General features: G+C 49.1%; 1 protein-coding gene across 2 annotated transcripts; it reads left to right on the forward strand.

Annotated features, from left to right (window-relative positions):
• The first annotated feature begins 2328 nt into the window (after positions 1 to 2328).
• Agmat (agmatine ureohydrolase (agmatinase)) lies at positions 2329 to 14917 on the forward strand. 2 transcript variants are annotated; one of them, NM_001081408.1, is made up of 7 exons: positions 2329 to 2753; positions 5229 to 5431; positions 10479 to 10527; positions 11453 to 11648; positions 13040 to 13219; positions 13993 to 14077; positions 14652 to 14917. In NM_001081408.1, the coding sequence occupies exons 1-7, from the start codon at positions 2464 to 2466 to the stop codon at positions 14723 to 14725; spliced, it is 1077 nt and encodes a 358-aa protein (NP_001074877.1). In that variant the 5' UTR covers positions 2329 to 2463; the 3' UTR covers positions 14726 to 14917. The 2 variants fall into 2 exon arrangements, with proteins under 2 accessions (NP_001074877.1, NP_001365791.1); NM_001378862.1 differs by having other exon boundaries at positions 2431 to 2753; positions 10455 to 10527.
• The last annotated feature ends 1490 nt before the right edge of the window (positions 14918 to 16407 follow it).

A 16407-nucleotide genomic window follows, 5' to 3' on the forward strand; every position in this document is an offset into this window, starting at 1 on the left:
ACCACCTCACCTGGGGTTACAGGTGTGCACCACCAAACCTGGCTCCACTTTTGCCTTTCATCTGGCCTCTGAGGTGATATCAGCAGATGTTTCAAAGCTGAGCTGGTGCCTCCTTGTGGGGATGACAGGGTGGGACATCAGACTGTAGAAGCTTCCCTGAATGAGGGAGTCCTCTGTCTGCAGAAGAAAACCATCACTTCAGTATGAAACGAGATTGTCTTGAGGAAAGCAGGGAGGTGGAGAAACACCAGAACATCCATTAGGAAGGCCATGCTTCCAGGCAGCGGTGGTGTACGCCTTTAATCCCAGCACTTGGGAGGCAGAGGCAGGCGGATTTCTGAGTTCGAGGCCAGCCTGGTCTACAAAGTGAGTTCTAGGACAGCCAGGGCAACAGGGAGAAACCCTGTCTTGAAAAAACAAAAAAACAAAAAAAAGGAAGGCCATGCTTCGGGCACAAGGAGGGAACCCCCGCCCGCCCCGCCCCCCCCCCCCCCCCCCCGCTTCCCAGGTACCGTGCCCCCTATGAGCAGGGGTGGGGTGGGGTGGGGTGCATAAATATTTATGAGATGAATGAAAAGAAAACCAACTATGAGAAAACAAGGTGTTCAAGGACAAGTGACAGGAAAGAGACCATATTAGAACCAGCACCAAGATGAACAGGTTATTTCATTCGCTCTGGAAAATAGCCAGACTTGTCCTGAAGCCTCCTCTAACACTGAACACCCACCACTGGCTTCAGAGATTCTGTCCTGTCTCCCCTTGTCCATCCTAGAGTAAGGCCCGTGGAGCTTCCAGTGTGACCTTAGCACAAAGGTCGTGCATCAAGGCAAGTCAGGGGTTTTCTTTCTAGCCTGGCTGTCCAGGAAGTCACTCTCTAGACCCGGCTGGCCTCGAACTCACAGAGACCTGACTGCCTCTGCCTCCTGTGTGCTGGGATTAAAGGTGTGTGCCACCACTGCCCAGCTCACCCAGTTCTTATTGATTTACTTAAACAAAATACCAAGTGTCACATACGTAACACCTGTTTGTGTTTTTTTTTTCTTCCACATTTATTTTGTGTGTGTGTGCGCATGTGTGCAGGACACTACTGTGGCAGTCAGAGGACAACTGTTAGGAGTCAGCTCTCGATTAATCTCAGTTTGTTCAGCTTGCTAGCTGATGCCTTCACCAGCTGAGCCATCTTACCCTCACACCCCCTGCGCGATTTCTTTCTTTCCTTAGAATTAAGGAGAGAATGACTCCTTAGCAGGCTTGCTGGTGCTTTGCCTTTCTCTATAGCTCCATATTAAAGTCTTTGTAATGCATTACAAAGTTTAAAAAAAAAAAAAAACAAACTAGGATGTCACAACAGGCAGTGGTGGCTCACACATGCCTTTAATCCCAGCACTAGGGAGGCAGAGGCAGGTGGATTTCTGAGTTTGAGGCCAGCCTGGTCTACAGAGTGAGTTCCAAGAAAGCCAGGGCTACACAGAGAAACCCTGTCTCGAAAAACAGAAAAAAAGAAAGAAAGAAAGAAAGAAAGAAAGAAAGAAAGAAAGAAAGAAAGAGAGAAAAGACTACTGTTTCCTGAGAATTCCCAACCCCAAACATTTCTTTTGTCTTTTCTTCTCATCTTGTATTTATGTATTTGTTCTTGTGTGTGTGCATGTTCTTATGTGTGTGCATGTTCTTGTGTGTGTGCATTTGTTCTTGTGTGTGCATGTGCATGCGGCTGCCTTAGAGCTCCAGAAGGGAGCCAATGGAATCTGGAGTTACAGGTAACTGTCAGCCTCTGGATGATGCGGGAGGCAAGAACCAAACCAGGCTGCTCTGCAAGACAGCACCGGCTCTTTCCTTCTGAAACGTCTCTGTAGACCTCAAGACATTTCTTAACCATATGTATATGTATATGTATATGTGTGTGTGTGTGTATGTATATGATGTATATGTATATATGTATATGTGTAATGTATATATATAGTATTTATATAAATACAAAATATTATTTTGTATATATACACAAAATTATACAATATATATATATATATATATATATATATATATATATATATATATATATATAATTGTGTAATCCCAGGATATGAGAGGTAGAGACAGTTGAAAGCCAACCTGGGCTGCATAAGTTCTGGATCAGCCTGGGCTAAGGAATGAAACCAAAACAACACAACAACAACAACATACAAAGCAAACTAAAATCACTCTGAATAGGACAGCCAAAGGCCAGGTGTTGGGGGGCGGGGGTCCTTGCAATGACAAACCTGGGGTGGGGCAGGTGGGCATGAATGGGGAGCCTCGACTTGGCTCATTGACCATCCAGGGGCTGAAGTCCAGATCTGGGCAGGTGGAGAAACCCTTGGGGCTTTGGGGCCCTCTCAGCCTCTTTGATCCCAGTGTGTCCCTGCCCTTTGAACGCTGCAACTGAGGGCTGGCACACTGTCCTGGTTGGGCTCCTCAATAGGCGGCATGCTGAGGCTGCTGAGGTCCAGCTGGGCCCGCGGCTTGGGGTCTGGGGTGGCCACTTGGCGTCCCTCAGCGGGGCTCTTTCGTCCTGGGTGCCCTGGGATCCGCCAGGCTTCAGGTGCCTCAGATACCCCACACCACCAGTCCCCCAGCTCTGAGTCACCGGTACAGCCGGTGGGGGTGGGTGTCTGTTCCATGATGCGCCTGCCCCTGCAGTCCTCCCCCGAGGGGCTGGACGCTGCTTTCATCGGTGTGCCTCTGGATACTGGGACTTCCAACCGGCCCGGGGCAAGGTAAGGCAGAAAGGCACCTGGGCTGGGGACACGTGGCAGAAGGCACACGGGGCGGGCGAGCACCTTTTTACCCAGGTCTTTTTTGGAATCAGGGAGGGCGTTGGAGAAACTGATTTCTCTCCTCCCTCAACAAGCAACTCCCAGGGCTGAGCCCGGGATTGGAGGGCCAGTCATGATATCTCAGGGTCCTTAGTGGTCCAGAATGGCTTCTGTGCACTCTGGTAACCCCAGGAAACCGAGGCAGCTCAGAAACACCAACCTGGGCTGCATTAGCAAGCCAGGAGAGTTTCTAGGACCCGCAGCCTCCCTGGGATGCTAGGTGTGCACGCATACTACCCTAGTCACGTCCCAGGGAACACTGGTTTGAGGACAGAAGTTGGTTGTTCCCCAAACGTCTAGCTCTCAAAGTCAAAGAGACATAAAATCTATTATCTTAATTAGCAAGCATCAGCAGTTACTGCTTTGGCCCATTACATCTGACTGCATGGGGCTGAATTTTAAAAGCTGTCATTTTATTAAATGTCAAGGAACTCAGGACATTTTGCAAAGATGACCTCGTTTAATTTTTACAACCACACCGTGAAATAAAGAACATCATTATTCTAAAGACCAGGAAACAGAAACAGAGATTAAGGAGTTATCTAATGTCTTCTAATAAAGTGGTGGTGGGCAGGCCCGTGAATCTGCGGATGGAAGGACAGAACTCCTACTCAGCTTTCCAGGAGCCCTGGGTTTGATCTCCAGCAGTAAAAACACAAACAGGCAAAGAACAATGTAGAGTCTGTGTCACCGGCTGGTACTCTAAAAATATATTTTTTTCAAGACAGGGTTGCACTGGGTCATGATCAGAAACACTGTTAGCCTGCTGTGGTCATACATGCTGGTAACTCCAGACCACCGGAGGCTGAGGCAGGAGGATTGAGAGTTTGATGCCCTGAAACTTGTTATGTAGACCAGGCTAGCCTCGAACTCACAGAGATCCACCTGCCTCTGCCTCCCAATTCCTGGGATTAAAGGCAGGCTAAATTTTTCTTTAAAATATTATTTTCATTTTATGTGTGTACATGTTTTGTCTGCATGTAGGGTTGTACACCACATCTCTGCCTGGTATCAAGTCACCAGAAGAGGATGCTGTCAGATCCCCTGGAACTGGAGTTAGGGACCGTTGTGTGCTGCCACGTGGGTGCCAGGAACCAAACTCAGATCTCCTCCGAGAGCAGCCAGTGCTCCTAACTGATGAGCCGTCCCATCTTTGTAGTCCCTTTAGAAAACATTTAATTGAAGCCAGGTTTACGGGGTGCATGGCTTTAATCCCAGCACTGGGAAGGCAGAGGCAGGCGGATCGCTGTGAGTTCAAGGCCAGTGTTTCAGGATAGCCAGGGCTTGGTTACACAGACAAATCCTGTCTTGAAAAAAAAATTTTTTTTAATTCGTATGTGTGCTCGATGCATTTGTGTGTGTGTGTGTGTGTGTGTGTGTGTGTGTGTGTGCACTCACATACACACATGTGGGGAGAGGCTTGGGACAGCTCACTGAGTCTGTATCACTGCCTTGTTGGAGATGGGGGTCTCTCATTGGCCTTGAATTTACGGAGCAGGTTAGACTGGTGGCCACGGGTACTTTACTAATCAGTCCCGATTCCCCAGTGCTGGCATCCCAAACTGGTGGCACCCCACCTGGCAGTTATATAGATGGGTTCTAGGGATCAAAACTGGACCCTTTCACTTACACGGCAAGTGCTTTACTGACTGTCCCATCTGTGTATTAAAAAAAAAAAAAAAAACAACACCCTCAGATACTGTAGTAGGTGGAAGAGTGATAAACTCAGCACGATCAGAAACACTGTTGTTAGCCTGCTGTGGTCATACATGCTGGTAACTCCAGACCACCGGAGGCTGAGGCAGGAGGATTGAGAGTTTGAGGTGATCTTGGGCTACAGTGAGTTTTGGACCAGCTTGGACAACATAGCAAGGTCCTGTCAAACAAAGAATGAAAAACAAAAACTCCAGGTTATCAAAAGAGCCCCACGTGCTGGAGAGATGGCTCAGCAGTTAAGAGCCCTGACTGCTCTTCCAGAGGTCTTGAGTTCAAATCCCAGCAACCACACGGTGGCTCACAACCAACTGTAATGAGATCATATGCCCTCTTCTGGTGTGTCTGAAGACAGCTACAGTGTACTCACATATAATAAATAAATAAATCTTAAAACAAAAAAAGAGGCCCAAATATGAGCAGATGACTGATTCTCAGAGGAGATTGTTTTAGACCCAGTGGCGATATTGGATAATATTCAGACATGCTTTTGCAGGTTGGGGGAAGATGTGCTCCTGACTGCTAGTGGTTACGGGCTGAACAGGCAATCCTACAGCACTGAGTCACCTGTCCCAAATATTAAGAGTTGAGAGAGAAGCACCATTTAGGCACAGAGTTGCCTTCAGAGCTGTGCGGCAGCTGACATAGACAGTTCTCCTGCAGATTTGGACCCTGTCGCATCCGGGAGGAGTCACTGATGCTGGGGGCTGTCAACCCCAGCACGGGAGCTCTCCCCTTCCAGTCCCTCAGGGTTGCAGACCTAGGCAATGTGAACGTCAATCTCTACAACCTCCAGGACAGCTGCCTGCTGATTCGAGAGGCCTATCAGAATGTCCTCGCTGCGGGCTGCATTCCTCTGACCTTGGGTAAGGGCAAGAGCCAGGGCCAGGGCTGCTTTTTCTCGGCGGGTGAGGGAGGGTGGCTATTCAATACGGGCCTATGGGCAGTTGTTTCTCCAGGGGAAGCTACTGTGAACCCAGAAGGAAAGTGAACTGCAAATTCATTCATATTAGTCCCGGGGGAAAGGATTGTTAATATTTTGGGAGGGCTAGCACGGAGGCGCCATAGATAGACCCTCTCTCAGGAGGACCAGTAAGGTACGGTAAGGCCGGGGAGGCATTTGTCCTCGGACAGAAAAAAACAAAAAAAAAAAACAAAAAAAAAAAAACCCAACAGTCAAATCAATAAAGCAGGATAAGTAACCTATTGCTGCTTTTGCTTCAAGCCCCAGTGTGACTAGGGGAAGCTGTGTTACTGGTTTTCTTGTTGTTCATCCAAAAGTTTCTTTTCACCTTGATTTTTTTAAAAACTACTGTCTTAAGACAGTATTGGTCTCAGTTAATTAAGTTGTAGTTTTTTTTTTTTTTTTTTTTTTTTTTTTGCTTCTTCCAAATGTTCTACCTCTGCATATAAATCACTCAGCTTCATCACCTCCCTCCCAGCCTTCCAACTCAAATCTGGCATCTTCTTTCCCTACCCTCCTCCCAGCCTTTCATCTTAGACCTGTCACCCTCCTCCTTCACCTTCCTCCCAGTCCTCCATCTCAGCCCTGTCACCCTCTTCCCTCACCCTCCTCCCAGTCCTCCATCCCAGACCTGTCACCCCTTCCTTACCCTCCTCCCAATCTTCCATTTCAGCCCTGTCACCCTCCTCCCTCACCCTCCTCCCAGTCCTCCATCTCAGCCCTGTCACCCTCCTCCCAATCTTCCATCTCAGCCCTGTCACCCTCCTCCCTTACCCTCTTCCCAGTCCTCCATCTTAGACCTGTCACCTTCCTCCCTCAATCTCTTCCCAATCTTCCATCTCAGCCCTGTCACCCTCCTCCCTCACCCTCCTCCCAGTCCTCCATCTCAGCCCTGTCACCCTCTTCCCTCACCCTCCTCCCAGTCCTCCATCCCAGACCTGTCACCCTCCTCCCTTACCCTCTTCCCAGTCCTCCATCTTAGACCTGTCACCTTCCTCCCTCAACCTCTTCCCAATCTTCCATCTCAGCCCTGTCACCCTCCTCCCTCACCCTCTTCCCAGTCCTCCATCTCAGCCCTGTCACCCTCCTCCGTCACCCTCCTCCCAGTCCTCCATCCCAGCCCTGGAGAAGGCTCTCAACAGGGGCTCAGTTGTAGCTTCTCAACCTCACAGACGAAATGATTGTAGTGACTATGAGAACTGCAAGGGGGCTCTTTCTTTTGTTCCTTACTGTTTCTTTTCCTCTTACGTTTATTTACTTAGTGTGTGTCTGTGGACACATGTGTCACAGCATACACAGAGAGGTCAGAACACAACTTTTGGGAGCTGTTGTCTCCTTCTACCATGTGGACGATCAAACACAGGTCTTCAGGCTTGGCAGCAGGCGCCCTTCCTGGCTGAGCCGTCTCCCCTGCCCTCCAGAGGGGGCCTTGAACTGTCAGGATTAGCATCTATGTACGAGCCACTGGTGCCTTTTCCTCTCTACTTTGGTTCACAAATTGAAACATTGTGAGTGAGATTTTTTTATATTCCTGTTAATTTTTGTTAATTTGGATGGCCTAGTTACTGGGTATGGCAGAGTAGGGAGGGAGGCTTCCAATTTTTGGCAACACAACCCAGATCTTGCAAGCTGTCTCACAGTCCAGTCTGTGCTGCTTGGTGCTTGGTTACATCTGTCAACAGGTGGAGTGACAGACAGACAGTGGGCTGTCTCACGGCGTTATGGGTGGGGCACATAGTTCACCAGGTCATCTCTCTGTGCTTTGAATATTTGCTTCAGTACAGCTTAGCTATTGTTCCTTGCCCTCAGCCTGTCCTGCTCGTGCTCAGCAGGGTAGCCTGTACTCCTGCTTACCCCTGAGACAAAGGCAGGGGGACTACAAGTTCAAAGCCAGAGTGAGTTCAAGGCTAGCCTGGGCAACTTGGTGAGATCCTGTCGCAAGATCAAAAAAGTGAAGGAAAAAAAAATTAAAAAGACAGTTCCAGCAAATAACTGCATACCTCTATCTGCATGTACAAGCAACCCTAAATGTAAAACAGATAACATGTCTGCTCCATGGTGCAGTTACAGGATGGGTTTATTGTAGATAAGAGAGAGAAAGGTCAGAGACATCTGGAAGAGTTCAGAGCAGTGATAAAAGGAAGACTGAATATGACCTGTAGAGAGGGGGCAGGGAGGAGAGAAAGAGAGAGACCAAGACAGGAAAACCAAGAGACCGGGCAAAAGAGAAGGAGCTGAGCCCAAGGAGTAGCAGGGCTGTGAGGAGACTGAGGAGCTGAGGGAAGGGAGCCTGTGAGCTGGGGAAGGTTGCTTAGGGGAGGGGATGAACAAGCTGAGAGGTCCCGGTTAGCAGGACTCTGAAGTGCAGAACAGCATCTGTACTTCAGAGGGAGCCTACAGACCAGCATGTGTTTATCTTACAGGCACCACACCCAGCTGTGTGTCCGTCTGCCAGTAGGGAGGGAAATGGCTCCATTCGGAGAGGGCCAGGAGCTTCTCAAGTTCCTGAGGAATTCTGGCTTCTGTTTGACTACCAGGGTTTGGGGAAATGGAGTTTCCTTTGAAACTGACACTAAACATAATGTGATTTAAAAAAGGAGAAAGAGGAGGAGGAGGAGGGGGAGGGGGGAGGAGGGGGAGGGGGAGGAGGGGGAGGATGGGGGGGAGGAGGAGGAGGAGGAGGAGGGGGGGGGAGGAGGAGGAGGAGGAGGAGGAGGGAGGTGGCAGTGGTGGCAGCAGCAGTGGCTCAGGGCTGGAGAGACAGCTCAGATGGTTAAGAGCACCGACTGTTCTTCCAGAGGCCCTGAGTTCAATTCCCAGCAACCACACAGGGGCTCACAACCATCTGTAATGGGATCTGATGCCCTCTTCTGGTGTGTCTGAAAAGAGAGACAGTGTACTCATATACAATAAATAAATAAATTAAATAAATCCTTAAAGAAATATATCTGAGCCACGGAGATGACTCTGTGTGTAACATCCTTGCCATACATACAAGCCCGAGGAGCTGAATTTGATCCCTGGAACGTACTGTAGGAGGGAAACTGACTCTTACACATTCTCTCATCTCCACACATAGGCTGTCAGTCATACACATCTCTCCCTCCCTCCCTCTCTCTCTCTCTCTCTCTCTCTCTCTCTCACACACACACACACACACACACACATAAAAGCCCAGACAAAGGTAAAGTAGCACCCTCATCAGCTACCATATCAGGCAGTGCAGGCCTATGCCACTCACTCCATCCATAGGGCAGAGTGGTTTCGTAGAACAACTCATAAGCGTTGATTTATGTAATTTCCTCTCGTGTGCCTGAGTGTGGGTTTGTGCAAGTTGAGTGCAGGTACCTGTGAAGGCTGGAGGGATTGGTCCCCGGTCTAGGTTTGTGAGCTGCCTGGCGTGAGGGATGCCTATTGAGCAGTGTGTGCTTGAGCCATCTCTCCAACTCCGGTCTCCGCTGATAAATGAACTTTGATTCGACAGACGTAATTGTTGTCTTGGAGGCTTACTGCTAACCTAGGCCGAGTCCTGGAAGCTTTATACAGTCTTTTTTTTTTTTTAAAGATTTATTTATTTATTATATGTAAGTACACTGTAGCTGTCTTCAGACACACCAGAAGAGGGCGTCAGATCTTGTTACGGATGGTTGTAAGCCACCATGTGGTTGTTGGGACTTGAACTCCGGACCTTTGGAAGAGCAGTCGGGTACTCTTACCCACTGAGCCATCTCACCAGCCCTATACAGTCTTATCCTAGAATGTTTTCAGCCTATGAGAATTGTCACTTAGTAAGCTTACCCTTTCTTGTTCTTTTTCTTTCTTTCTTCCTTTCTTTTTTTTCTTTCTTTCCTTCTTTCTTTTTTTCTTTTTTTGTTTAAGATTTATTTATTATATGTAAGTACACTGTAGCTGTCTTCAGACAACCCAGAAGAGGGTATCAGATCTCATTACGGATGGTTGTGAGCCACCATGTGTTGCTGGGATTTGAACTCAGGACCTCTGGAAGAACAGTCAGTGCTTTTAACCCCTGAGTCATCTCTCCAGCCCGCCTTTCTTGTTCTTTCTGAGCTCTGACTGGCTAGTTCAATTCAGCTAATCTGGCTCAAACTCCTCAAACTGACTGATTCAATCTGGCTTTTCTCTTGGCCTCTGGCTGAATTGCTCTGCTTGGCCTCTGCTTGGCCTCATACTAACTTTAGCATATGTTCTAATCTGGCTCCTTCTCATTCTTTGGCCCATTCTGTCTCCATCTGCAACCTCACTCTCCCAGGAAAAACTGCCTCTCTCCTCTGCATTGCTCTCTCTCTCTCTTTTTTTTAAAGATTTATTTATTATATGTAAGTACACTGTAGCTGTCTTCAGACACTGCAGAAGAGGGCATCAGATTTCATTACGGATGGTTGTGAGCCACCATGTGGTTGCTGGGATTTGAACTCCGGACCTTCAGAAGAGCAGTCGGCGCTCTTAACCACGGAGCCATCTGCCTTGCTCTCTCTTAAGTTACCTCTCTTTCCTCTCTGTTCTCCTGAGACTGGGGCATATTCTGTCAAATCTTTCTCTGATTCATCACTTTGTCTGCCACTCAGTTTCAAACATGGGTGCTTTCTTCTACAAACTAGTTTTCCCTTCCTTGTTTGGGATTAAAGGTGTGTGTACTAAGGGTGTGTCTGTATTCCAGCCAGGATTAAAGATATGCATTAAGGCTGAGCCACACCACAACTAGTAACAGCTTTTTCTGGTAAACAACACAATCAATTTCACAGTATGATCAAATACCATGCCACAGATGGGGGAAGACATTTTCCTTTTAAAATGCCACCCATGGCCATTTAGCTGTAGATACAGTTCTGTAGTAATACCTGAAAGGGTGGCAGCTTTGGGGACTTCAGGACTGTCCCATGTGATGATCTTGCTCATGTTTGCAGATGTGTCCTGTTTTCTCTCTGTAGGTGGAGACCAAACAATCACATATCCCATACTGCAAGCCGTGGCAAAGGAGTAAGTCCCAAGGTTGCAACATTCAGGAGCTAAGGTCCAGGTTGCTACTAGATGACATCAAGCGACCACTGAAGGGGGTGGGTAATGGAAGGGCTATTGTAAATTCCCCACTGAGTTGTTTCTGTAGCTCAAAACTAAGACTCCATGTGTGTCTGTCAGTCATCAGCTTGGTGTCCTTCCCCTTGGCCTAGATCTGCCATGGTACACACACACACACACACACACACACACACACACATTGCATTTTCAGTTGGCCCATGAGTCCGGAGTGAAATATACAACTCCAACTATTTGTTTTTCTATGCAAGCCATATATAAATATTGACAGGGGGTGGGGAGGCCCAGTTCCCTCCCTGCCCCCCATAGACTCCTTCGTTGCCTGGCCAACAGAAGGTAGATTTTTCAGTAGCTGCAAGCCTACTGATACCGACCAGCTTTGGCTGGTTTAGCTGGAGGAAGGTAGAGGGAGGAAGGGAGGTGGGAGCTTCAGGATTTGTTTTAGGGAAGGCATGTGGGCAGCATTCTGATTGGGCGTTCTGGGAGGGCACATGGATGACATCCTGACTGAGTTGGAGGGGTATGTGGGTAGCATCGTGACTCAGGGTTGGGGTGGGGTCAGTCTTGTCTCGAGCTGTTCTACGCTCCCGCTAGCATGGACTGTGTTCATCTCCGTGTCCAGCAAGGCTGATGGAGAGGCACAGGCTCTGAATACCCTTCCGGTGCCTTAGCCGGGTGACAGGTGGCTCTGACTGGTTTAGCCTTTACAGAGCTCCGTCATTGCCCTTCTCTCTGAAACTCTTGGTGGCAGGCCAGTCGTGTCTGCTTCTGCCTGGTTTCTCCTAGGTGAGCTGAACACTGAAAGCAGACTTGAGGTAGGCAGCCGATGCCAGGACTGTTGACCTCTGAGATGCCGTTTTCCCCCCAGGCATGGCCCGGTGGGTTTAGTGCATGTGGGTGCCCACACCAACACCACGGACAAACCTCGGGAGGAGAAGGTCTACCATCGGACACCTTTCCGCCGAAGTGTGGATGAGGGACTGCTGGACAGCAAGCGAGTGGTACAGATAGGCATCCGGGGCTCCTCCAGGACTCTGGATCCCTACAGATACAGTAGGAGCCAGGTGACAGACGCACACCTCTCTTTATCCCCGCAGAGTGTCTTTTGCATGGTCAAAGAGGGAGTCAACAGGGGCTTTACTGAAGTTCAGAAAGTGAGGCTGGGGCTAGATATGGTAGCACAGGTCTGTAAGCCCAAACTTCAAGAATTCGACACCATTCACAGTTTCATATTGAATTCCTGGTGAGCCTGGGCTACATGAGACCTTGTTTGAGGATAAAACCAGAAATGGGCTGACACCATGGTTCACGGAGTAAAGGGGCTTGCCGTTAAGTTTGAGAACCTGAGTTTGATTCCCAGTACCCTCATAGTGGAAGCAGAGAGACAACTGCAAAAGTGTGTGACTGTGTCTCTCTTACACACACACACACACACACACAGAGAGAGAGAGAGAGAGAGAGAGAGAGAGAGAGAGAGAGAGGAGAAAAGGCAAGTGGAGATGGAAAGCTGAGTTTGAATCAAGTGACTCATGTGGCAAGAGTATTGATAACTGATTCTTGGTTGTTGAAGTCTCCTTTTGTATTGATACAGGATCTTACGCTGTAGCCCAGGCTAGCCTGCAACTCATGGTTTTGCCTCAGCCTCCCGAGTTTTGTCTTTTGGGGGGGGGGGGGACAGCAGGTGTGAGCCACTGTGCCTGGGACACATTAATGAGGCAGAATGCCTGTTGCTGTGTAGCAGAATTAAGCAGAGAGCCAACCCTGGGGGGCTGCTGGCTTAGAAGACATGGGTAGTGAACCTGAGTTAGGACAGATGCCCCTTCTTAGTGTTTACTGTAACACCCGGCAGATGGAAAGCCATGATCCAAACATGGTGTAAGGCGTCTACACAAACACCCCAGTCCCTCTTTTTGGAACAAGGTTTCATTATGTAGCCCTGGCTGTCCTGGGACTTGCTATGTAGACCAGGCTGGTCTCAAACGCACAGAGATCCATCTGCCTTTCCCTTCGAGTGCTGGGATTAAAGGTGGGGGTCACCACATCTGCTCCTTCATTTTACTTTGCTTTTAATTATATTTACTTATTCTCTGTGGCATGAGTATGGAGGGCAGAGGACACTTGTGGAGTGGGTTCCCTTCTGCTGTGTAAGGTCTTGGGGATTGAACTCAGGTCACTCGGCTTGGCAGCAGGTGGTACCTTTACCCCAGCCGAGCTGTCTCAACTGTCCGGTCCTTTGATTTTTAGAGTGTCAAGCCCAGAGTTCTGGACAGAAGCATCTAGAAGCATAAGTGAGCAATAACATCAGCCTTGACCTTGCTTCCTAACTTCATCAGTAGAGGAGGGGGTGACAACTGTGGATTGCCTCATGGCAGCCAAGGTCAGATGTGACATGCATGTGTTAGGCCAAGCCTGGGGTCAGCTATCACCTCCAGCTCTTTGACTCTGGCCCTCACAGGGCTTCCGTGTGGTCCTGGCTGAAGACTGTTGGATGAAGTCACTGGTCCCCCTGATGGCAGAGGTCAGGCAGCAGATGGGGGGCAAGCCTCTTTATATCAGCTTTGCCATAGATGCCTTGGATCCTGCCTATGCCCCAGGAACAGGGACACCGGAAATCGCGGGGCTCACCCCTAGTCAGGTAAGTGGGCTTCCCTAGTGGATTCCTGGAGAGGGTTTTTTTTTTTGGTTTTTTCGAGACAGGGTTTCTCTGTGTAGCCCTGGCTGTCCTGGGACTCATGCTGTAGACCAGGCTGGCCTCAAACTCAGAAATCTGCCTGCCTCTGCCTCCCAAGTGCTGGGATTAAAGACGTGCGCCACCACTGCCCGGCAGCCCTCTGCTTTCCATGTGCAGGATGGAAACTTCTTTGGTAAGGCCTGTGTACCTGTTCCTAAACCCCACCCCGAGCCACACCTTGAGTCAGTCGTATCCATGTCCCTGTGCCTATCTTGTTTCTGTGCCTTAGCCTGTGTTTTTGCCCATAATGTTCTTTTCTTGTTTGTACTTCAGGAAGCCTTCCCTCACCCAGGCTGTTTCCTGAAAATTGCCTGTCTCAAGGATCTTTTTTTGTTTTTTTCGAGACAGGGTCTCTCTGTATAGCCCTGGCTGTCCTGGAACTCACTTTGTAGACCAGGCTGGTCTCGAACTCAAAAATTCACCTGCCTCTGCCTCCTGAGTGCTGGGATTAAAGGCGTGTGCCACCACACCCAGCCTGTCTCAAGGATCTTGACATAAGACATTGCCTGGTTTGACTCCACTATCACACCCCAGAGCCCCTAGTAGAGAGGGGCTGTGTGCTGTGAATTGTGTACCTTAAACAGCATCGAGGCTGTAGCCAGCACCCGCCTAGGCCAAGGATGGGTATCTGGGCCTCTATTTTCACTGGAAATGACTGTCACATTTACCTTGGACAGGCTCTGGAGATCATCCGGGGCTGCCAAGGCCTGAATGTGGTGGGCTGCGATCTTGTGGAAGTCTCCCCGCCGTATGATCTCTCTGGTGAGTGAGGGGAAAGAATGATCCATGGGGTAGCTGTGAGCTTACATTAGATCCATCTAATGAGGTAGGCCTCCATGTTCACCTCGGGGACCCCGTGGAGAAGATCCAGCAGCGAAGAGAGAAGCCTGCCCCCACAAACCCGACAGGCACGAGCTAATGCAAGGAACAAAACCCCTGGGAGGAGCCAGCTGTTGCTGGTTAGTGACAGGGAGGCTCAGTGGCATCGCCTCTGATGTTTCATTGAGAAATGAATTTGCAAAGCATGCTTTGCTGTGAAGTAGGGGGTTGCTTTAGCTGACACCTGGGAAAAGGAGATGTCACCCCTATAATTCTAACTGGAAGAAAGAAGAAAGCTTCCAGTTAGGCCGAGGGTGGGCCCTGAGCAGCCATTAGTATCAAAGGTCCCTCAGGATTCTCCTACAGTCTCCAAAAGATGCTCGGTAGGGACTGAAGGCATGTTCACAGGCAGGTGGCATCCCGAGTGCAGAAGCCAGGGCTCTGGGAAGGCTAGAGTCCTTGGAGAGTGGCTTTGGGGAGGCGTGTGCCAGCTTCATAGCCTTTCTCTCCCTCTTAGGTAACACAGCCCTCCTAGCAGCTAACCTGCTGTTTGAGATGCTGTGTGCTCTCCCCAAAGTGACAACTGTCTGAGTCTGTGTTCCTGAAGACAAAACAGACTATGTCATGACAGAGCCTCAAGGACTTGTGAGCCAGCAGTGCAAGGACCAAAGAAAGCTTTCTGTGAAATGTCACCACTGGCTGCAAACAAGGACAACTGGGACACTAACCCAAACAGCTCGTGTCTCCTTCCTTCCCTCCTAACATTAAAGCATTTCATTTTTATGTGTGCCTGTGGAGTTCAGAAGGGGGTGTGGGATTAATCCTCACGAGCTGGAGAGTTAAGATAGCAGTGAGCCACCACTGCATGCTGGGAGCTGGATCTGCATCCTCTGTAATAGTAAGTGCTCTTAACTGATAGCCATCATCTTTCCACCCAAGCTCGTTCTGCGAGACAAGAGTTCCCCTGTGTAGCCCTGGCTGTCCTGGAACTCACTCTGTAGACCAGGCTGGCCTCAAACTCAAGAGATCCACCTGCCTCTGCCTCTGAGTGCTGGGATTAAAGGCGTGCACCACCACTGCATGGCTAAAGTTCACATTCCTAAGGAGAAATGCAGCAGCCCCCGGTCTGGTGATGCACCTTGGCACACACCTGTAGTCCCAACACTTGGGAGGCTGAGGCAGGAGGACTGTTACAAATTTGAGCCTAACTAGGGTTATATAGCAAGAATGCCAGACTCAGGAAACCAGAACCCGTCATCTGGCCAGTCTCTACTGCTTTAACTTTGTTCCCTTTCATAGAAGGTGGAGGAAACAGGAGAAGGAGACAAGTCAACTGGAAAGGCCCGAGAAGTAGCGCAGGGCAGGCATTCCGTCTCCACAGCATCTGTCTCTACAGTGGAATACCGAGGCAGGGGAGTTCATGTGTGTCTGAGGCTAACCTGATTGAGAGCGTAAGACCCATTACTACCCTTCACCTCAAACAAGACTAGGGGTAAAAACTAAACCAGATGCTGCCAGCTTGCTCTGAGAGAACTCTTAACTCTCTCTGTATACCTCGGGTTTGCATTATCTGCCCTTCAGGTTGACAGCCCCTCTATGCCTGCCATCTCCCGTGCCTGCTCTGACAGAAAGCACTATTGAGTGTCATACAACTCTAATAATGTATCCATGAATCACCTTGCAATTCCAGAGGTGCCCCAGAGCCATCACACATTAAAATAGTTTATTTGTTTCCAGTCCGTAATATTCTTAAAACAAAATAACATTAGCTTTAGTGCCTGTTCACAATACAAAACCAAACCAAACAAAACTGAAAAGGAAAAACATAAAACATAAAAGACACAATTTGTCAAATAAATTATTTGTTCTTAGTAGTATCAAAAGTGCAAAATAGCCACCTTCCTCTCAGATCTGCCTCCAGGTACAGCTATCCTTTCTAACAATGGCAGCAGATTCTGTCCCGCCGTTGTTTTCAAGGGCACGTGGACACGTGGACACAGCTGACATTTCATCCGCATCCTCTTCTTAACAACGATTTACCTGTTTACTTAGTTACGGTGCTAGGACTGAAGACCACGGAGCCTCCCCAAGCACTACACAAGCACTCTCACGCCCCGCCCCAGTCTGGGATCATTTGTCTTATAGCCCAAGCTGGTCTCACCTGCTCATGCTAAGGATGACCCCCAAGTCCGGATTTTCCTGCCTCTGCTTCCCGACTGCTGGGATTACAGGCATGTGCCACCACATCTCTGCATCAACATTTAAGGGATTGT

The sequence above is a fragment of the Mus musculus genome, chromosome 4, assembly GCF_000001635.26.
Source record: "Mus musculus strain C57BL/6J chromosome 4, GRCm38.p6 C57BL/6J".
Taxonomy (NCBI): Eukaryota; Metazoa; Chordata; class Mammalia; order Rodentia; family Muridae; genus Mus; species Mus musculus.

Bases quoted from the DNA above. Each gene is read 5' to 3' on its own strand.
- Agmat (NM_001378862.1), top strand. From the start codon at position 2,464: ATGCTGAGGCTGCTGAGGTCCAGCTGGGCCCGCGGCTTGGGGTCTGGG. The intron at 2,754-5,228 runs GTAAGGCAGAAA...GTTCTCCTGCAG, and splicing joins TCCAACCGGCCCGGGGCAAG to ATTTGGACCCTGTCGCATCC. The intron at 10,528-11,452 runs GTAAGTCCCAAG...TTTTCCCCCCAG, and splicing joins CTGCAAGCCGTGGCAAAGGA to GCATGGCCCGGTGGGTTTAG.